The following is a 23,109-nucleotide window of genomic DNA, read 5'->3' as shown; positions in this document are numbered from 1 at the left end:
TCACAAGGTCCTTTTCTGTTGTTCTGGGATTGATTTGCACTTTTCGCACCAAAGTATGTTCATCTCTAGGAGACAGAACGCATCTCCTTCCTGAGCGGTATGACAGCAGCGTGGTCCCATGGTGTTTATACTTGCGTACTATCCTTTGTACAGATGAAAGTGGTACCTTCAGGCGTTTGGAAATTGCTCCCAACCAGACTTGTGGAGGTCTACAATTTTTGTCCTGAGGTCTTGGCTGATTTCTTTTGATTTCCCCATGACATCAAGCAATGATGCACTGAGTTTGAAGGTAGGTCTTGAAATACATCCACAGGTACACCTCCAATTGACTCAAATTATATCAATTAGCCTATCAGAAGCTTCTAAAGCCATTACATAATTTTCTGGAATTTTTCCAAGCTGTTTAAAGATACAGTCTGTAAACTTCTGATCCACTGGAATTGTGATACAGTGAATTATAAGTGAAATAATATTGTAAAAAATTGTTGGAAAAATGACTTGTGTCATGCACAAAGTAGATGTCCTAACTGACTTGCCAAAAGTATAGTTTGTTAGCAAGACAATTGTGGAGTGGTTGAAAAACTAGTTTTAATGACTCCAACCTAAGTGTATGTAAACTTCTGACTTCAACTGTATGTGTAAAAGGTTTTGCCAAAGTCCATTCCCTCAAATGACACCAGCACACTCAGCGCAGCATAAAAACTTTGGTTTTGGTTATGCTGCCCATCTGAACAGACATCTAGATACACACAAGGAGGAGAACGCATTCAGCTATGAGACTTGTGGGAAGAGATTCTGTCTGTGGATAGCATTTCCACCAACCTTCCGAACTCAAGTTACACATGATTGTAAAACATGCAGAGTGTCCCAGAAAGACACTGACCTGCGCAGCCTGTGGAAAGATATTCTATCATTTCTTTAGCCTCAAGCGACACATGTTTACTCACACAGGGGAAAAGCCACACCCTTGAGATGTTTGTGGTGAGCAATTCAGTCTCTGTTGGAATCTCAAGGAGTACCATAATGTCCACCCAGCTGAGAACCCATACAAATGTGCCACCTGTGGGAAGGATTTCTGTTCACAGATGTCAATCTCCAGGCACAGCAGTATTCACACAGGTGAAATGCCCTTGTGGAAATAGATTACGTCTCTGCCAGGTATGAAGACTCATCATGAGACACACAAAATAGAAGATGAGGACTGCTCACACTGATGAAGAAGCTTGAAGAAAACCCACAGGCAGGTCCACAGTTTGAGTAGAATTGTTTTAGCTTTTCAGGTGAAGATATGTACAGTATGCCTACTATGGTTACTGAATGTTAAATTAGTAAATACTTTACATTACTAAAACATTACTACTACATTACTAAAAATAAAATAAAGTTAATTGTTTATTAAATTCAACCTATGTATATTTTCTAGGGCCTAAGTGCATGTCAATAAACATTTTAATGAATTATTATTACTGTCACGACTTCCGCCGAAGTCGGCTCCTCTCCTTGTTCGCGCGTCACCGGCTTTCTAGCCATCGGGGCTCAATTTTTCATTGATCCATTTGTTTTTGTTTTGTTTTGCACACTTGGTTTGCATTTCCCAATCACACTGCATGTATTTATTCCTCTGTTCCCCCTCATGTCTTTGTGTGATATTGTTTGTGTTTACGTGTAATTTTTTGACGCGCCAGACTGGTGTTCGTAGATTCCGTATCTTGTCACGAGGTCACGAGGTGAACATAATTATTGTGACTGTTTGCGCGTTTTGCACTTTTGCCAATCGGCTGGAGGCTTTAAAGGAAATGGGCCTTGGAGGCTTTGACACAGTGGCGTCCGTATGTTGGTTTCTCCTGTCTCAATAAAGTGTGCGCCTGTTCACAACTCTCTGCTCTCCTGCACCTGACACCGCTACCAATACGCACACCATTGGCAATTACACATATTTAAATACAGTTTGTATTTTCAAACAGTCTTTTTATTTCAATATCCTACTTTTAGATACGTTTTTTTTTCTGCGAGAAAACAGCAATACAATTAGTCAAACAGGTATCTTGTTGACATTGCTTTGCTTAGCCTATATGTCTCATCGTGATGGCTTGAGTGGGTATTGGAAATGCAAAACACCATCACAGTTGCCCTATTTGGTTAATGGTTCTTAAGATTCATATTAATATCTAGTTGTGTATTTCATGTCTAGTTTAAGCCTTAAAACCCTGCTTAATCACATATAATTCCCACTTAATGGTTCACAGACCATATAATTGCTCTACTGCCTTATCCTTATTTTCCACATTATAGTCTAATGGCCCATTGCCTTTAAGCTGATATTGTTTAGAGATTACAATGTTTTTGAATAGCAAATAGGGTAGTAGATTTCCAAATGAAATTGTATTTTGGTTTGGGCTCAATAATGGTTTATTTATCCTGTAATATTAATCCCATGATTAACAATATCAACAACAACAGCTTTAATATGATAAATAACACACATTTCCAAACAAATAGTTATAAACAAATACTACTCAGATTGATTATAACATGATAAAGTGGGTGTCAAAAAATCCTGCATGTGAGTAATGGAGAGAGTTCATCAAACTGCTGTTGTTCTGTTTCTGTCTGCAATCCAACAAGCAGAATACTTACGTTTACATGTTAGTTATTTAGCAGACACTCTTATCCAGAGCGACTTACAGTTAGTGCGTTCACCTTAAGATAGCCAGGTGAGCCACATATCTCAGTCATAGTAAGTACATTTTTCCTCAATAAAGTAACTATCAGCAAAGTCAGTCAAGTCGGAAAAGGTCAAGTGTGAGTTCATGAAAGGCAAGGGTGTTAGTATATATCTTTTTCAAATGTCATTATGTTATGTTTATCTCCACAGCCTCATCAATATAGAATACCTCTGAATGTTAGCAAACGTACAAAAACAATACAGCTAGGCTACACAGGCTGAGTAACTCAGAATAATATTATTCAGTACAATTACAACCACTGTATTAGTATTAGACCATTGATCATGTTCAGTGAACCAATCAGTGGTCACATTATGTGAGTGATTTGCTTTTCCCATGGTTTGAACAAACAGATTAGCAGTAGGGAGAAAAACAAAGCACAAAGAGATTAGAGACACCTCATTGTTAAGAATGAGGGGTATTAAATCTATTAAAATGTCATCAATCAGAATTTATCCCACAAGTCACGTTCATACCTTTACATCCTCTCGCCCAAACTAAACTACAATTATATGATGGTACTATGTTAGAGCATTATAGAAAACAGGGCAAATAATCTGGCCTTTTGTTGGAATTGTCTGCTAATGGAAAACAGTGTTCATTTATAGAACAGAATTTAATAATAATATCTGTTGTTTTGTCAAGCAGGACCCACCTGTCAAATGTTTGTTTTACTCCGTTCACAAGCATTCATCTTTTATGGTGTGTTTTTATATCACATACATCATTTATAAAGAGATTACGGGCCTAAAGCGTATTTAGTAGATAGGCCTATGCAGTGTGTTGATGAAAAGTTTGTTTCTGTCTAAATTGGAAAGTATTTTTTTTTAAACAAATGAACTATTCACTTTGGTTTAATTAGAATTCATACTATTAATGCAATATCTGGAAATGATTGTCCATAGCATAATATATTAGTGTATTTTAGACAATATGACTATTGCCAAACCCAATACAGTTTCATATTTCAACTGGGGATTTGAGTAAACGGTCTAATATTATCACACACTGAAGAGAAAAGTGTTGTTGAACAATGTGTTGGAGTTTGTTTGCAGGTTACATTGAAACTATTGCATTTGTTTTCCCCTAATCCAGATGATGGGATTGAGATTTCATTCAGCATGAAATAAAATATAATTTCACCCTTCTGTTTGGTCCTCTAGGAGGCAGCATCATTCTTGAATTTGAGAATACATGTAATAACAGAGTAGCGGCCAATATGAAAATGTTTTAAGAGTTTAAATTGAAAAGTGGTTATTTTTTAATTATAGAGGACTACAAGAGATGGTTGTAGGATTTTCAAAGGAAAATGTACTATCACACATATGCAGAAATTCAATAGGCTAATCATGATTTGTTTCACACATATTGTTTTTAATATGATGAGTTTTGAGTCTTGTACCACAATCTACTAGGACATATCAATACATGAAATATAAACATTTAAAAACACATACACAGACCAAAGAATAAGTAAAACCTGTCTTGGCAGCAGAGAGAAGGTTTAGCAGTTTTAAAGCACATTTCCTGCAATTCTATAGGTCCCTTATAATTTCGATATACTTTCTAATTGGTTTTAGTGGTTTAAGTTTACACACTGAAAGCGTTTTTCCATCCCAATTTTAACTATTCTTAAAAAAAAAAAAGTTTACTTTTTGGGGTTGCAATGCACAAAAAATGTCCCGACTCCCGACCCACAGTTTGGAAAACAGTGGGCTAGGCTACACTTTAGTGATAGTGAGTGCTGAAACTAACTGTCCTCTGTCATGAACACTGACCTTTACATAATACATTTTCATCAACGACTTGTTCCCACCCTTTCTGTACCACTCAAGGAAGCTTGAAAGAAAAGGATCCTGCTCTGGTCAAGTTCTGCGTACAGCAGGGGAGCATAAAATGGCTGCACATAAAAACGGGAGTTTGATACATATAATAAATAGAGCCAGTGTATTCTTCAAAAACGGCAGCTACCGAAAGAGAATTTTATTGACCTCTCTGAAACCTGTTCAGTGTCAGAGACGAACAGTCTCCAGTATCGGCGATAGGAACACGAACTTGACACCGCACTTGAGCTCAAATCTCGCTGGATGGTCATACAACGAGTTATACGAATTGTCTGTGAAAGATCCGGAAACCTTTTGGGGATCAATTGCTAAAGAGAGACTTACATGGAATAAACCATTCGATCAAGTGAGGGACTGCGAAATTACTAGTGGGAAAATCAATTGGTTTCTTGGGGGACAGTTGAACGTTTCTGGTAAGAATTGCCATCCCCTTTTATTATTATTATTGGCAACACTAAATATTTACTACCCCATTGCATTACAGCCTTTCTACATAGACTGGAAGTGCGTGGTCAAGCCTTATTTTCTTCTAGGATTAAGTTATTGTATTGATTTTGTTTGTGTGGATCTTGTTAAGGTTTGCTAACTATGTTTAATGTACATTATGCTTACTGGACAGCCCCCCAAATACTGGACAGGAAGTTACATTAGTTCATCCATTTAATTGGCAGTGAATTGTTTGGATGTGCATGTTGCCAAGCATCCTGACAGAGTCGCCCTGGTCTGGGAGAGGGATGAACCTGGGACGGAGGTAAAGGTCACCTATAGGTAAGTTCATGCCTATGCAAGGACCTTCGGCAGGGTGGGGGACTATTATAAAGTAATGCTTATCTTGGAAAGCTTGAGATATGATATAGATTAGAGTCATCTGAATGAATTAATCCACATCATTCAGCAGAGGAGCTGGAATTTATACTGATCTGTGCAACAGAGTAGGAGGTATCAAACCAAAATACTTCACATTCCACACTGATGTTTAACCAAAGATGATTGCCTCCAGATGTAGGATCTTCATTTCAGCCAGTTTGCTACAGCATGAAAATAATCCTGTGGCAACAGGAATTGTGAATTATTAACCTCAAATACACTACAAGTTTAAAATGTCCCGGGTAATCAAATTAAGATCCTACATCTGTATCCAGTGAAAAGATCATCTTGTCCTCTGTCAAGTATCCATGTTAGGTTGTGTTTAAAAAAAAAAGTTTATGCTATACTGTAAAGGGTAGGACGAAACATGGCAGAGATTCAGCAGTAATATCTAAATATTTACAATATTCCAAATAGTTCTCTAGATATGCACAGTGAGATGTTCAGCTGTGCCAAAGAAGAACTGGATAAGAACCATGTTCTGGATCTGCATGGATATATTGTTAACTTTAATATTGTATAGTACATAAATAGCATGACATTAAACCTTTATTGATACAGGGAATACCAATTGATACCAGGGTCTCTTTTTCAATGATGTCCTGTGTTACAACAATCAGCAAATCATGAAGGCTTCAATACTCCCATTACAATTTGCATTATGAATGAGACACCGTATGTACTTTATTGTTGATGGGATTAAATTATAAGGAAGTGCTGTTGAAATTGCAAAATTATTTTTGGCTGGGTGTCACAGTTATTGTGTAAGGTGGTAGTGTGAGATTTCAAAATGAGGCCGTTCTGCAATAACGACTAAAGCTGCTTCCTGGATCAGAATGTAAACAGGAAGCTGTGGGGTGTCCAACTGAGCGTTCACTAGACATGAAACTGAAAGTGTACTGGAAGGTAATTTCAGTGCTCCCAAAAATTATTAATCAGAGTTATCCATTGTTCAGTGCCTCAAAGAAGCCTCAAAGTCACTAATATACATCTTCCTATATGGCTTGCAAGGAGTAAAGTAGTTCTCAAAGACTCTCATTTTACAACAAAATACTTATTCGGTTGTCACCATAGGAGAACCCTTTTAAGTTCCACGTAGAACTCCTTTGGGCCCTAGGTAGAACCCTTTTGGCTTCCATGTAGAACCCTCTGTGGAAAGGCTTCTAAATAGAACCCCAAAAAGTTCTACCTGTAACCAAATAAGTTCTACCTGGAACCAAAAATGGTTCTTCAAATGCTTCTCCTATGGAGACAGCCGAAGAACCCTTTTAGGTTCTATATAGCACCTTTTTTTCCTAAGAGTGTACACTTCAGATAGTGTTTGATGGAATCAATACAGAATACATAACTTACATACGCAACAATAGTTGAGGTAACTATTGCTCCAAGTAAGAACTTCTGTCTGAACTTTATACAACTTTTCTACAGGGAGCTACTTGAGACTACCTGCCGCCTAGCCAACACGCTGAAGAGGCATGGGGTCAACAAAGGTGACCGGGTGGCCATTTATATGCCAGTGTCGCCCATCGCTGTGGCTGCCATGCTTGCATGTGCTCGTATCGGTGCTGTGCACACGGTGGTGTTTGCTGGGTTCAGCTCAGAGGCCCTGGCTGGGAGGATTCAGGATGGTGAGTGATACTGGGCCTGGACTCATGTTTGACTGAGATAAACTCTTTAGAAATGTTAGTTGCTGCAGGGGGTGCTGAGATGTTGGCCAGGGTAGGGCTAGCCAGGTGTAAAGCATGGCTAGCCGTGGAAAAATGCTTATTGAAATGATCGGTTATCATAGATTTATTGGTGGTGACAGTGTTTCCTATCCTCAGTGCAGTGGGCAGCTGGGAGGAGGTGCTCTTATTCTCCATGGACTTTACATTGTCCCAAAACTTTTGGAAATTAGTGCTACAGGAAGAAAATGTCTGCTTGAAAAAGCTAGCCTTAGCTTTCCTAATCTCATGGTCCAGTTGGTAACCCAAGAATGCATTTCAAGGACGTTTGTGTTTTGTTTACAGATGCTCCCTTTAAAGCCCAAACATGACATTTGAATGGTTGACTGAACACAAGGGAAGGGCACAAGGGCATTTCAATTGTGCATGCATGTAACTATTCAAGTTCAAATAAAAAATGAGAGATTTTCGAGGTTGTTATCTGTAATCATACAAAGCTGACATAATACTTAAGCTTTGCGCCTTTAAATAAAGCGTAACCATAGAGTTTACAGGAATTTCAGCTTTTCTATTCAAAGGCACAGGATAAATGTCTGATAGTTAAACAGGATATAGCTCCAATGGCCATGACCCCTAAAATGGCTCGACTGAATGGCTGGCAAGTTCTCAGCACTCCCAAGTGAGTCATTATGCATAGAGCAATGTCAGATTTTTTAAATTGAACATGCTCTTGGCCATTGTGTCTGGGAGACACCAGTCATCAAGTTTCCTCCCCTTTTTCCCAACTTAACTTCAGTGAGAAACTAACCTGTTTTACTCAAATGCTACTAACATCATGAGACTAGGCAAGGGCTGTTTAATTTCAAGCTGCATTTTGTGGTCAGACAGAAACCAGGCCAATTTTAGAACGATCAAACACAAGGCCAGCAGTTTAGGACACACACTGAAGGATGAGACAGAAAGCTAGGAGCAACATGTCATCTCAAACCTTTATAACATGTGCAGTACAGTACTGAGTGTACAAAACATTAGGAACACCTGCTCTTTCCATGACAAACTATCCAGGTGAAAGCTATGATCCATTATAGATGTCACTTGTTAAATCCACTTCTTGAAGGGGAGGAGGCATGTTAAATAAGTACTTTTAAGCCTTCAGACATGGATCATGTATGTGCGCCATTCAGAGGGTGAATGGGCAAGGCAAAATATTTAAGTGCCTTTGAATGGGGTATGGTGGTAGGTGCCAGACGCACCGGTTTGAGTGTGTCAAGAACTGCAGCTCTGCTGTGTTTTTTACCCTCAACAGTTTCCTGTCTATATCAAGAATGGTCCACCACCCAAAGGACATCCAGCCAACTTGACACAGCTATGGGAAGCATTGGAGTCAACGTGGGCCAGCATCCCTGTAGAACGCTTGTAGAGTCCATGTCCTGACGAATTGAGGCTGTTCTGAGGGAAAAACGGGGTGGAACTCAATATTTGGAAGGTGTTCCGAATGTCTTGTACACTCAGTGTATACCTCAAAGAGAACCAACAGATAGCAATTAGGCCTATTGACATCTTGCAATTGTTAGAAGCTGCTTGCATTTTCTCAAGGTACTTCATATTCTCAATTAGACTGTGTAGTGATGTGTCCGCATGATCTCAGATCTCTCAGACTGTGTTCCCCATCTCCCTGCAGCCCAGTGTAAAGCTGTGATCACGTGTAACCAAGGTGTGAGGGGAGGCCGGTGCATAGACCTGAAACCTACAGTAGATGCTGCAGTGAAGAACTGCCCCACTGTCCAGCATGTGTTTGTGGCCCAGAGGACCACTAACCCAACTCCCATGGGCAAACTAGACATCCCATTGGAGGAGGTAATACTTGTTCTTCATACTTCTTATTGTGCCATGGAGAAGGTAATACTGAGTCTGAGTAGCGGGACAAGCCAGTGGCAGTCCTGTAACGGGATCAGATTGCATTGCAGCCAAGCTCTGCTCACAGATGGAAGTGGTGAACTGAAAGAACCGTTTTGCGATGTTATCTGTCATGTTAATATCTGTTATGAAAGATCTCCTTATTTGTCTGTCATTTCATCTGCCATTGTCACTGACAAGATTAAACACCTCGAGGTGTTTTGTTTTTAAGAACAACCTGTGTACAGTACTGTTGAACAAAGCACATAGACAGACCTACTATGAGAGTAGCATGATGACATAACACACATTTAACTTGAAGCAAATCAAGTGTAATCCCACTGCATTTAGTAATTCCACTGCCAGAAACATTCATATCACCAAACCATACCTCCAGTCTCCCACTCTTTTCCTCTCTGTCTCAGGCGATGGCCAGTGAGTCGGCACAGTGTGCTCCAGAGCCTATGGGCAGTGAGGAGATGCTTTTTATGCTCCACACGTCAGGCAGTACAGGCAAGCCCAAGGGCATTGTCCACACACAGGCTGGCTATCTGCTCTATGCTGCACTGACTCACCAGGTATGTCTTCAGTTAATCCCTCTACGGAATACTTCTTACTTTAGAGAAGCAAATGCAGGTATGGTGCCTTCCTTAAAATGATTATGTGGCAGAAAATATGCATTTGTTTTGCTGATAAATAGAACCAACTATAAAAGGAGGAGGAAGGCCCAATTACTGTGTTGTCTGAGAATGTTTTGATGAGGGCTACAGACAGGGCAGTTTGAACAATATAAATATTCTGCCACATGATTTGGCATAGCTTAGATCAGAACAATGAATTCAGTGTTCCCCTTTCGTGAGAGAAGCCCCATTCCATATTCTGGGTCAAAATTAGCCCCCTTTGACTGACAAATAAAAACATCTGTTTTCTCCCTGCTTTTCGATGCTGGTGAGCATGTTGTGCTTGGTGGGATTGACAGACACAAAGCTTACATGCTGTTAGTGATAATAATAGAATGAAAACACAGCTATGAATCTGCACGAGATGTGCTGCTAATTTCTAAGTAGCTTACCAGCTCAGGCCCAAACAGACGTTTGGCAATTGCTCGCACTGTCTCTTTTTGGCATGTTGGCTGTTTAGATTCAAATAACAGACAAAGCTGCTTTATATCTGTAGCCCCCTGACACAGACTGGGCCTCTTGTGACCATGCCAAAGAGAGACCTGTTGCTGTTGCCAGGCTGTTAATCAGTTCTGCTCAGAGAACTATCAATGTGGCAGCCATGTTGTGTGGGAAAGCCTGTATACGTTTGCCAGAATTTCGCAATCTTGTAATTTTGATGATTTCATTGTCTGGAAAAGTACAGCATTGCTCAATGGACCTGGTCTCTAACTTACGTGTTCTTGTTCTTGCAGTATGTCTTCGACTACCATCCGGGCGACGTGTTTGGCTGTGTGGCAGACATTGGCTGGGTGACTGGTCATAGCTATGTGGTGTATGGTCCTCTGTGTAATGGTGCCACCACGGTCCTCTTTGAGAGCACTCCTGTGTACCCAGACCCCGGTGAGCTATAACAGTACAAGTACAAGGGCTGCACCCTGACAATATCTGATTGACATAATCGTCCACTATTAATCATTAAGATGTCTACAACTGTTACATTGAGACAGAGGATACTTTGGCAGGAGACTTTGACATACAGCATCAACGTTTGTCCTTTCTTTTCTGGTGCTTTTTACTCACTTGTCCTCTTTACAAGAGGTCATAGAGTTTTACAGGTCGTATCCACAGAGAGATAGCCAGGTGACTTGTTACCAGCTGGGTGGGTGTCACAGCTTTTGGCAGTATTGGAATACTTATTCACTGGGCTAGGGGCAATAAGGGACAACATTCATTATTGTTTTTGATTCTATTTTTATAGACAAGTTAGAAGTTCTATATTATTTATGCATGTGTTAAGACGTTCTGTTGCTATGTGTGCTAGAACTAATGTATAACTATTACCGCAATACGCAATATTTTTCTTTCTATAACCCGCGGATAACTTGTATATGTAGTATTTGGGACAACAAGAAAACCTTAGAAATGTGAATCACTGTAGTTGTAACTGGCTTCGCTGGCATTTCTCCAGTGTTACGTGACTCATTAACTGTCTTGATGACAATTTTGTTCTTTGTTTATTACCATGGCTCGTCGACTGAAGGAGTGCTTCAAAGTGTTATAAGTTCATTGTTAAGGTTTGCTGTCAACTTTGTAGTGATATGACATTGGCCAATGCCCTCTTATAGCCTTGGCAAAATAGGACATTTCCTGTCCTTGTTTCTGTGTCACTATTTAGTGGATTATGGAAACAGGAAGGATATATTTTGCTGATATTTGCGTGCGTGTGTATTCCTTTACCATAATGACCATGTGCCTTTGTCCCCTCAGGGCGATACTGGGAAACAGTGCAGCGTCTGGGCATTAACCAGTTCTACGGTGCTCCCACTGCCATCAGGCTGCTGCTGAAATATGAGGAGAGCTGGGTCAAAAAGTACGACAGGTCCTCCCTCAAGACCCTCGGCTCTGGTGAGACACTAGATCAGTGCCCCCTGCATAATAATTTTCCAATGAGCGCACAGTTGATCCTACCAGATGAATGAAATAACTGATCAACTGCTATGTATGCAATTGAGTTGCATTGTTGCAACTCAATTGCAAATTCAAAGTCAGTGGCTTTGCGCGTTATGGAAACTTGACTTGGTTCCAGTGATTCCTGTCAGTGTTACAATGACCTTAATAAGCAATTCATCTCAGAGTTCTTGGCTATAGCTATCATCACATTCATAGGCCAACATGATCATAAGTCATATCAGTTCAAAGCATTTCATATCTTTATTATTATTGTCTTATTACTGAAATACTCTACCAGTAAAAAGGTAGCCCAATATCTAAATAATACAGAATGTTTATGCCTAGAGTACATTTCACAATATCTTAAACTAGCTCTGAGTGTGCCCAGTGCTGGGTGAACTGTATTGAATGTGCCTGTCTTCTTGCAGTGGGGGAGCCTATCAATCACGAGGCATGGGAGTGGTTCTACAACGTGGTGGGAGATGGAAGATGCCCCCTAGTGGATACATGGTGGCAGACAGGTAACATCAGGGCGGCTGAATGTCTTGGCCAAAGTTGTCTGATGTGGTAAATGCTTCAACTTTAATTGCCTTAGAGATTTTATAATGCACAATTAAGCTAACATTTTTATTGCACTACCATGTAGGGCATCATAATACGCTCCATTACATGACATGGAACAAAGGGCTTATCAAAGGCATATAAAAATCCGGTCAAGTTACATTTGTAAGAAGGATACAATCATCACTTGAAAAGCAAGCTTATTTTGTGCATCAAATGAATGCCAACGCCTGTGCTCTGATGTTGCATGCTGGTGGAGGAGAAAGCTCTGCCTCTAAGGCGCATCTTGATTTGTTATGGTGGTTTCTGTGCTGATCTAGACAATAAGTCTGTCTGATACTCTGTTTACTGGTGGCTTAACCCTAATTTGCGATTAGCACAAGGTACATCTGCACTGAAAATGAATTAAAATAATCCCCCCCTCACCCCCAACACACTTACCCCCTTCTCCCCGACTCTCCCAACCGCCAGCGGGTGGAGGCTCTCCAGTGAGGACTGGCAGGAGTGAAGTGGGGAGGGTCATGACCTAATTCCTCAAAAATCACTTTCTGGGGTTTTCTCCATGGGCGTATGTGCTAAGTCTTTTGAGGGGGGGTGGAGAGTGGGGTTCTTCCAAAGGCTTAATGTCAAAATGAAGTGTAATTTTCTTGTACAGTACTGCAATTCCTTTTTTATTAAGGTGATTATCACTTATTACTAATTTGCCATAGCCACAGGGGTTCAACCCTCACCCTCTTCCCCATCAGCAAAACATAGACAATCTGTAGCGCAGCCAGACTTAGGTCAAATGTAGTACATATCAACTACTCTCCAATATGTCAGCTGCACATCCCTTTAACCTTCCTTATTGCACTTCTCCGTGCATCTCCTCTCTCTCTCTCTCTCTCTCTCTCTGTCCCCAGAGACGGGAGGTGTGTGTATTGCTCCAAGGCCAGCTGAAAAGGGTGCTGAAATTGTTCCGGCCATGGCCATGAGGCCCTTCTTTGGCATTCAGCCTGTTCTCATGGAGGAGAAGGTGATCTGTCTGTGCTGAATTCAAATCAATTCAACTGTCTTGCTTTTTCTGAATGAAATGGTCAATTTGTATTTTTTTTTAAACAGATTTTACTTAAGAGAAAAATATAAAATGTATTTGTTCTATGTTCATCATTAAGACACAACCTTAAATGTTTTACCTTCCATTTTTGTGAATCAAGTCCTTGTGAAATGTAGTCAGTGGTATTACCGCATTCTCCTCTGACGGCATTCTGGGACTTTGGACTCTCGTTCTTCAGAAGCCATAAAAAGTATAACAATTCAAGCTGGACCATGTCCAACTGCTCCAAGGACATTCCACTCTTCCCCTTCTCAACTGTGTGACCTCGTTCTCCGTTCAAAAGTTGAAAACAGGTTAACAATCAGAAAGCCACCAGGGTACATTCTCAAAGCATGCACAGACCAGCTGGTTAGTGTCTTCACAGACATTTTCAATCGCTCCTTGTCCCAGTCTGTAATCCCAACATGTTTCAAGCTGACCACCCTCGTCCCGGTTCCCAAGAGCTCCAATGTAACCTGCCTAAATGACTACCACCCTATAGCACTCAGATCTGTGATTATGAAGTGCTTTGAAGGCTGGTCATGACACACATCAACACCATCATCCCAGACACCCTAGACCCACTCCAATTTGCATACCGCCCCAACAGATCCATAGATGACACAATCTCAATTGCACTTCAACACTGCCCTCTCCCACCTGGACAAGAGGGGAAATAACAATGGGAGAACACTGTTCATAGACTACAGCTCAGAGTTCAATACCATAGTTCCCTCCAAGCTAGTCACCAAGCTAGGGACCCTGGGACTGAACCCCTCCCTCTGCTACTGGATCCTATACTTCCTGGCGGCTCGGCCCCAGGTGATGAAGGTAGGCATCAACACCATCGCCACGCTGACCGTGAAGACGGGGGCCCCTCAGGGGTGTGTGCTTAGTTCCATCTTGTACTCCCTGTTCACCCATGACTGCGTGGCCACGCATGACTCCAACACCATTATCAAGTTTGCTCATGACATGACGGTGGAGTCCTGATCACCAAAGGCGATAAGTCAGCCTACAGGGAGGAGGTCAGAGACTTAGCAGTGTGGTGCGAGGACGACAACCTCTCCCTCAATGTCAGTAAGACCAAGGAGCTGACCGTGGACTATAGTGCAAAGAGGGGAGAGCACGCCCCCATCCATATTGACGGAGCTGTTGTGGAGCAGGTCGAAAGCTTCAAGTTCATTGGCGTACACATTACTAAGGACTTCACATGGTGCACACACACACACACAGTTGTGAAAAGGGCATGGCAAAGCCTCTTCCCCCTCAAGAGACTGAAAATATTTGGCATGGGTCCTCGAATCCTCCAAAAGTTCTACAGCTGCACCATCGAGAGCATTGTGACTGTCTGCATCACTGCTTGGTATGGCAAATGCACCGCCCTTGACCGCAAAGTGCCACAGAGGGTGGTAGGGACATACCAGTACATCACCGGGGCAAACTCGATGACATCGAGGACCCCTATAACAGGCGGTGTCAGAGGAAACCCTGAAAAATTGCCAAAGACTCCAGCCACCCAAGTCATAGACTATTCATTCTGCTACCGCTTCTACCCCCAAGCCATAAGATTGCTATAGCCAGACTTCTAAATAGTAAATTAAATGGTACCAGAACTATCTGCACTGACTCTACGCACACCCACTAGACTATATATACACACCATATATACACTCACTCACACACACTACCTTGACACTCCCACACATTCACATACACCACATACACTACATACGCACACACACACAACACAAACACACGTACACATTACACACACACGCACACTCACACACTTTTACACTCATCATTTGCTGCTGCTGCTCTGTTATGTATTTTACTCTTATTATTATTATCTATCGTGATGCCTAGTCACTTTACCCTGCCTTCATGTACATATTTACCTCATACCTCTTCACATTGATCTGGTACTGGTACTCCCTGTATATAGCTCCACATTGATCTGGTACTGGTACTCCCTGTATATAGCTCCACATTGATCTGGTACTGGTACTCCCTGTATATAGCTCCACATTGATCTGGTACTGGTACTCCCTGTATATAGCTCCACATTGATCTGGTACTGGTTCTCCCTGTATATAGCTCCACATTGATCTGGTATTGGTACTCCCTGTATATAGCTCCACATTGATCTGGTATTGGTACTCCCTGTATATAGCTCTACATTGACCTGGTATTGGTACTCCCTGTATATAGCTCTACATTGACCTGGTATTGGTACTCCCTGTATATAGCTCTACATTGACCTGGTATTCGTACTCCCTGTATATAGCTCTACATTGACCTGGTATTGGTACTCCCTGTATATAGCTCCACATTGACCTGGTATTCGTACTCCCTGTATATAGCTCTACATTGACCTGGTATTGGTACTCCCTGTATATAGCTCTACATTGACCTGGTATTGGTACTCCCTGTATATAGCTCTACATTGACCTGGTATTGGTACTCCCTGTATATAGCTCTACATTGACCTGGTATTGGTACTCCCTGTATATAGCTCTACATTGACCTGGTATTGGTACTCCCTGTATATAGCTCTACATTGACCTGGTATTGGTACTCCCTGTATATAGCTCTACATTGACCTGGTATTGGTACTCCCTGTATATAGCTCTACATTGACCTGGTATTGGTACTCCCTGTATATAGCTCTACATTGACCTGGTATTGGTACTCCCTGTATATAGCTCCATTCTAGTGCATTGTATTACTATTTAATTTGTATCATTGTTTTTAAACTCTGCCTCGTTGGGAAGGGCTCGTAAGCTAGCATTTCACGGTAAACACAAGTTGTGTTCGGCTCATGTGACAAATAAACTTAGATTTTGATTTGAACTGTTTTTTTAAAGCACTAAGAACTGTACGTTAGACACTAATTGTGGGACAGTGGTAGTTTGGTCACACCCGCCTTACACATTGCAATTAAAACTAGCAGCATATGCTTCCCTTTCCTTGATTAACATATTTATTAGGGCTTTGTTGGAGTGGTAACGTGACCTCGAAACTTAATTTCCCCTCTCCGTGTCTTTTACTAGTAATTTCAGTCAACAGTAAAACTACAGGCAGTACTGTATAACTTGCATGCACTGAATTTCTATGTATTGTTGTTAGCTATGTGTTTTACTGTAGAGGTTGATCTTTATGAACAGACACATTCTTATTGTAATTATTGTTGTTGTGACATGCTTGCTGCATGATTTTTTTTAACGCACTTGTAATGTTTGTGTTTACATTCTATACTGATGTGTTTTATTAATTCAAATGTTTTATTGTGTGAGAACCTAATAAGTTATTAAAATGTTTGATTCATTTTCCTTTTATCACCAACAGGGTAAGCCTATATCAGGAAATGATGTCAGTGGAGCCCTTTGTATTGGCCAACCATGGCCTGGAATGGCCCGGACCATCTTTGGGGACCACAAGAGATTTGTGGATGCATACTTCAAACCATATCCTGGTTAGTTGGCCTAATTCCATTTCCCTGTGGGCTCCTCTCTTTTTTAAAATGTATTTTATATCACCTTTATTTAGCTAGGTAGGCCAGTTGAGAACAAGTTCTCATTTACAACTGCAACCTGGCCAAGATAAAGCAAAGCAGAAATGTAGAAGAGTAGGGAGGTAGGCAATAAATTGGCCCTATAGAAGAAAATAATTACAATTTAGCATTAATACTGGAGTGATAGATGTGCAGATGATGATGTGCAAGTAGAGATACTGGGGTGCAAAAGAGCAAGAGTGTAAGTAATAATATGGGGATGAGGTATTCGGGTGTGCTATTTACAGATTGGTTGTGTACAGGTACAGTGATCAGTAAGCTACTCAGACAGCTGATGCTTAAAGTTATAGAGGGAGATATAAGATGCCAGCTTCAGAGATGTTTGCCATTCGTTCCAGTCATTGGCAGCAGAGAACTGGAAGGAAAGACGGCCAAAGTAAGTGTTGGCTTTGGGGATGACCAGCGCAATATACCTGCTGGAGCGTGTGCTATGGGTGGGTGTTGCTATGGTGACCAGTGAGCTGAGATAAGGTGGGGATTTACCTAGCAAATACTTATAGATGACCTGGAGCCAGTGGGTTTGGCGACGGATATGTAGTGAGGGCCAGCCAACGAGAGCATACAGGTTGCAGTGGTGGGTAATATATGGGGCTTTGGTGATAAAACGGATGGCACTGTGATAGAATACATCCAGTTTGCTGAGTAGAGTGTTGGGGGCTATTTTCTAAATGACACCACCGAAGTCAAGGATTGGTAGGATAGTCAGTTTTACGAGGGTATGTTGGCGGCATGAGTGAAGGAGGCTTTGTTCAGAAATAGGAAGCCAATTCTAGATTTAATTTGGGATTGGGGATGCTTAATGTGAGTCTGGAAGGAGAGTTTACAGTCTAACCAGACACCTAGGTATTTGTAGTTGTCCACATGTTCTAGGTCAGAACCGTCCAGAGTAGTGATGCTAATCTGGCGGGAGGGTGCAGGCAGCAATCGGTTGAAGAGTGTGCACTTAGTTTTACTAGCATTTAAAAGCAGTTGGAGGCCACGGAAGTAGTGTTGTATGGCGTTGAAGCTCGTTTGGAGGTTTGTTAGCACAGTGTCCAAAGAAGGGCCAGATGTATACAGAATGGTGTTGTCTGCATAGAGGTGGATCAGAGAATCACCAGCAGCAAGAGCGACATCATTGATATATATAGAGAAAAGAGTTGGCCCGAGTCAGTCATTTGAGAAGCCAAGGCTATTGAGTCTGCCGATAAGAATGCGGTGATTCACAGAGTCGAAAGCCTTGGCCAGGTCGATGAAGACGGCTACACAGTACTGCCTTTTATCGATGGAGGATAGGATATCGTTTAGGACCTTGAGCGTGGCTGAGGTGCACCCATGACCAGCTCGGAAACCAGATTGCATAGTGGAGAAGGTACGGTGGGATACGAAATGGTCGGTGATCTGTTTATTAACTTGGCATTTGAAGATTTTAGAAAGGCAGGGCAGGATGGATATAGGTCTATAACACTTTGGGTCTAGAGTGTCTCCCCCTTTGAAGAGGGGGACGCCCGAGGCAGCTTTCCAATCTTTGGGGATCTCAGACGATACGCAAGAGAGGTGGAATAGGCTAGTAATGGGGGTTGCAACAATTTCGGTGGATAATTTTAGAAGGAAAGGGTCCAGATTGTCTAGTCCATCTGATTTGTAGGGATACAGATTTTGCAGTTCTTTCAGAACATCAGCTGTCTGGATTTGGGTGAAGGGGAAGCGGGGGGTTGGGGGTTGTTCAAGTTGCTGCAGGGGGTGCTGAGATGTTGGCCAGGGTAGGGGTAGCCAGGTGGAAAGCATGGCCAGCCATGGAAAAATGCTTATTGAAATGATCGATTATCGAAGATTTATCGGTGGTGACAGTGTTAACTATCCTCAGTTCAGTGGACAGCTGGGAGGAGGTGCTCTTATTCTCCATGGACTTTAGTGTCCTAAAACTTTGGGGAATTAGTGCTACAGGAAGCAAATTTCTGCTTGAAAAAGCTAGCCTTAGCTTTCCTAACTGACTGAGTATTGGTTCATGACTTCCCTGGAAAGTTACATATCGCGGAGGCTACTCGATGCTAATGTAGACCGCCACAGGATGTTTTTGTGCTGGTCAAGGGCAGGCAAGTCTTGGGTGAATCAAGGGCTATATCTGTTCTTAGTTCTACATTTTTTGAATGGGGCATGCTTATTTAAGATGGAGAGGAAAGCACTTTTGAAGAGCAACCAGGCATCCTCTACTGACGGGATGAGGTCAATATCCTTCCAGGATACCCGGGCCAGGTCAATTAGAAAGGCCTGCTCGCTGAAGTATTTTAGGGAGCGTTTGACAGTGATGAGGGGTGGTCGTTTGACCACGGACCCAGTACACACACAGGCAATGAGGCAGTGATCACTGAGATCCTGGTTGAAGACAGCAGAGGTGTATTTAGAGGGCAGGTTGGTCAGGATGATATCTAAGAGGGTGCCCATGGTTACTGATTTAGGGTTGTACCTGGTAGGTTCCTTGATGATTTGTGTGAGGTTGAGGGCATCTAGCTTAGATTATAGGACGGCCAGGATGTTAAGCATGTCCCAGTTTAGGTCACCTAACAGTTCGAACTATGAAGATAGATGAAGGGCGATCAATTCACATATGGTGTCCAGGGCACAACTGGGGGCCGAGGGGGGGTTTATAACAAGCGGCAACGGTGAGAGACTTGTTTCTGGAAAGGTGGATTTTTAAAAGTAGAAGCTCGAATCGTTTGGGCACAGACCTGGATAGTATGACAGAATTCTGGATGCTATCTCTGCAGTAGCTTGCAACTCGGCCCCCCTTGGCAGTTCTATCTTCTCAGAAAAAGTTGTAGTTAGGGATGGAAATTTCAGGATTTTTGGTGACCTTCCTAAGCCAGGATTCAGACACGGCTAGGACATCCGGGTTTGTGGATTGTGCTAAAGCAGTGAATAAAACAAACTTAGGGAGTGTCACTGTTTATTACCCAAGTGTGAGCTTTGGAGTTGATTCTATTCCAGGTCATTACTTCACTGGGGATGGAGCATATCGGTCTAAAGAAGGCTACTATCAGATAACTGGGCGTATGGATGACGTAATCAACATTAGTGGCCACCGATTGGGTACTGCTGAAATTGAGGATGCCCTGGTAAGAACTAACACACCTAGACTATTTGTTACATGAATGGCAGCTGTATGTTCAGTTGACTCACTAATAAAATCAATATCATGATTATGTGAAAGAGTCACTGTACTGTTGTTGTCAATGGGGATTTCTTATACATTTCTTGAATGGTTGTCTTCTGTCTTTTAGGATGAACACCCAGCAGTTCCTGAGACTGCGGTGATTGGTATTTCCCATGATATCAAAGGAGAGGGTAAGAACAAAAATATAGACACACAGTGCAAAACCTCTATCATCCCACATTAACACGCACAATACACATTTGTTACAGTATGTATGTGAATTGGATATTTCTGGAGCTTTGAAATGGCTTCTAACCCGTTGAATAACAGTACACCAGGAAATGGAAAGCTTCTTAGCTTTGAGTCAAATCTATCCTTGAATCTAGCCACTGTTCCCCTTTAGTGGAATAGGCACTAGCCTTCAGGTGTGTCAATACTAGTGTAATATACCCAAAACTAAACGAACAGCCTCTTAGTACGACTTGTTACTGAGTTCAATGATAAACCCTGAGAAAGTCCTTAGAAGTTTGTTCTTGGTAAACTCTTGATACTCAGCACCACCTTTTGGCTATAAAGGGGAATAACAAGGAATATGTGGTGTTCTTCATGAGATTAACACCAACCCACATACTAACCAAAAGAAGATCAAGATTGCTAAAATGACATATGTATATATCTATGTACACTGAAATGACATATGTGTACATCTATATGACGATCAAGTGAATTGAAGCTTATTTACAACTTGCAATTCATAGTTATTGGCACATTCTATCAACGCTTTGTTGCATGTTTTCCTTCCCTTCTACAACAGTTCCCTTTGCCTTTGTGGTTTTGAAAGAAGACCCTTCCCTGAACCACACAGCAGTCGTTAAAGAGCTGAGAGGCCTGGTGGCCACTAAGATAGCAAAGTATGCTGTCCCTGACCACTTTCTGGTGAGGATATTCATGCTGCTTGTGGTTACTAAACTGTGCATTTATGATAGTATGTAAAACTGCTGTTGTTGAAGATCCTAGTATATGCCCTGAACCAGACAGCAGTCGTTAAAGATCTGAGAGGCCTGGGGCCACTAAGATAACAAACAAAGTATGCTGTCCCTGACCACTTTCTGGTGAGGACATTCACGCTGTTTGTGGTTACTAAACTGTGCATTCCTGTTATTCAAGGCAGTATGTAAAATTACATTTACATTTACATTTAAGTTATTTAGCAGACGCTCTTATCCAGAGCGACTTACAAATTGGTGCATTCACCTTATGGCATCCAGTGGAACAGCCACTTTACAATAGTGCATCTAAATCTTTTAGGGGGGTGAGAAGGATTACTTATCCTATCCTAGGTAAATTGCTGTTGTTGAAGATCCTATTATATGGAAATGGCATTTGTTTTAAACTAATAATAGATGGTTTCTTTCATCTTTCTGTCGTTTGACCTCTTTCAGGTAGTGAAGAGACTTCCCAAGACACGCTCTGGGAAGATCATGAGGAGAATCCTGCGGAAGGTGGCTATGGAGCAGACAGGAGACCTGGGCGATGTGTCCACTCTGGATGACCCATCTGTTGTCGCAGAGATCATCAAGGCCCATGCCCAGTACAAGAGCCTGACATCTCAGAATAAATAATGAAGTAGGCTTTATCACTGCTAAGACGTTGTGTTGGCAACTTGGCACTGGTCACTTGAGTAACAGCTCACTTCACTCACTCCATTCTGAATTTTATACTGTGCTGAAGCCGAGTCAGTTTTTTGACCACAGTCCTTCAGTTGTTCACTATGTATGGCTCATTTATATAAGACACAAGACACTCAAGATACACAGTACACTCCTTTCTTTCCCTTTAAGAATCATTATCATAAGGCTAATCTCTCATGAGAGATTAAGATTATCAAACGCACAGTATTTTTTTACTTTGTTTTTTAAAGAGCCACGCCGATTGGCACGGGTGTTTTTCTGTTGCTCATTAGAAAAACAAGATTTCAGTCTGGGATGTATGTTTCCTGACCGTTGTTCAACCCATGTTAGTAGGCCAATGGACGTTTTAAAATTAAAACACAACCTTCATTTATTTACATGTTGTGATGCGCCGATGTTCCAAACTCTGTTTTAGAAGAGACTGACTTTATGAACAAAATGATCAGATTTACACTTTGTAGTCAATTTTGACACTATAATAACTGTTTCTTACTCATATAGATGTCACATATGCAGTTTTCAAATGGATTCTTGCTTTTTAAAGGCAGTTCTCTTTAAAGCTGCAATATGTAAGTCTAAGAAGTGGTATTTCTTCTTTGTGCGCTATTTCTATGCTTCCCCTTCTTAAGTTTCGTTTTTGGGTCTTTTAACTTTCAGTTTTGTTCACCAGCTTCAAACAGCTGAAAATACAATATATTTTTATGAAAAATATATTTCACAGGGGTTTAGATGGTAAAATTACTTTACCTGCTTGTTTTGTCACATCAACTGAAATTAGGCGAACAATTAGACTTTTACCAACCAGGAAATGGCGATTTCTGCATAGTACATATTTTAAATAAGAAAAGGCGCTGTAATAAATTATGAATAATTCATCCAGAATAATGGTGTTTTATATATGTTATCTTTATAAAGGTCCTATTTTAACAAATGTTATGAAATAAAAATAAATTGCTCAAGGACGTGTTCACTTGATTGAAACACTTACTTAAGAATGAACTTTTTTTTCCCCCAGATTCATTATTCAAAATATCAATGCCATATTTAAATTATAACAGAATGAATTGACTTTACGTTGTAAATTCTTACAAAAAATAAAGGAAGTAACAAACATGAGCACTGTTTTTTTTGCCTTGTCAATTGCTGTTGCACATGTATCGCATATATACGGAATAACACATCGAATAACTATTTTGCCGTCCTTATTAGTGATTATATTAATTGACATAAACGATCATTTTTGTTCAGCAATTTCATGACATTACATGTGTTACAGTTACACATATGCAGTGGAGGAAACGACTTCTCCGCAACAACAAAAAACAAATCCAGTCCTTGCTGGTATAAATAAATATCTGCAATCTGCATGCCAACCATTTGATCTCAATCAGTTTCATGAAAATATACATTTAGATCTTTTTAATGAGTTATATACAGTGTTACGCGAATTTTTCAGCAGATAA

At 41.1% G+C, this 23,109-nt stretch overlaps 1 protein-coding gene across 2 annotated transcripts; it reads left to right on the top strand.

Annotated features, from left to right (window-relative positions):
• The first annotated feature begins 4,463 nt into the window (after positions 1–4,463).
• Positions 4,464–22,762, top strand: acss1 (acyl-CoA synthetase short chain family member 1). 2 transcript variants are annotated; one of them, XM_035754109.2, is made up of 14 exons: positions 4,464–4,983; positions 5,242–5,338; positions 6,866–7,065; positions 8,783–8,958; positions 9,423–9,575; positions 10,412–10,559; positions 11,427–11,564; positions 12,038–12,130; positions 13,073–13,185; positions 16,597–16,723; positions 19,790–19,917; positions 20,083–20,146; positions 20,770–20,891; positions 21,398–22,762. In XM_035754109.2, exons 1-14 carry the CDS (start codon positions 4,623–4,625, stop codon positions 21,575–21,577), a joined length of 2,100 nt encoding a protein of 699 aa, XP_035610002.1. In that variant the 5' UTR covers positions 4,464–4,622; the 3' UTR covers positions 21,578–22,762. The 2 variants fall into 2 exon arrangements, with proteins under 2 accessions (XP_035610002.1, XP_035610003.1); XM_035754110.1 differs by having other exon boundaries at positions 4,845–4,983; positions 5,190–5,338.
• Positions 22,763–23,109: the final 347 nt, after the last annotated feature.

This window comes from Oncorhynchus keta, chromosome 36 (genome assembly GCF_023373465.1).
Source record: "Oncorhynchus keta strain PuntledgeMale-10-30-2019 chromosome 36, Oket_V2, whole genome shotgun sequence".
Classification (NCBI taxonomy): domain Eukaryota; kingdom Metazoa; phylum Chordata; class Actinopteri; order Salmoniformes; family Salmonidae; genus Oncorhynchus; species Oncorhynchus keta.
Note: the sequence above shows the minus strand (reverse complement) of the source record. Positions and strands in the feature narration are given on the sequence as shown.

What these genes read in the sequence shown, in the direction of transcription:
- acss1 (XM_035754109.2), top strand. Translation starts at nt 4,623, where the DNA reads ATGGCTGCACATAAAAACGGGAGTTTGATACATATAATAAATAGAGCC. An exon ending in GGATACATGGTGGCAGACAG is followed by an intron (nt 12,131 to 13,072) that starts GTAACATCAGGG and finishes CTCTGTCCCCAG; the next exon opens with AGACGGGAGGTGTGTGTATT. An exon ending in CTGAAATTGAGGATGCCCTG is followed by an intron (nt 19,918 to 20,082) that starts GTAAGAACTAAC and finishes TCTGTCTTTTAG; the next exon opens with GATGAACACCCAGCAGTTCC.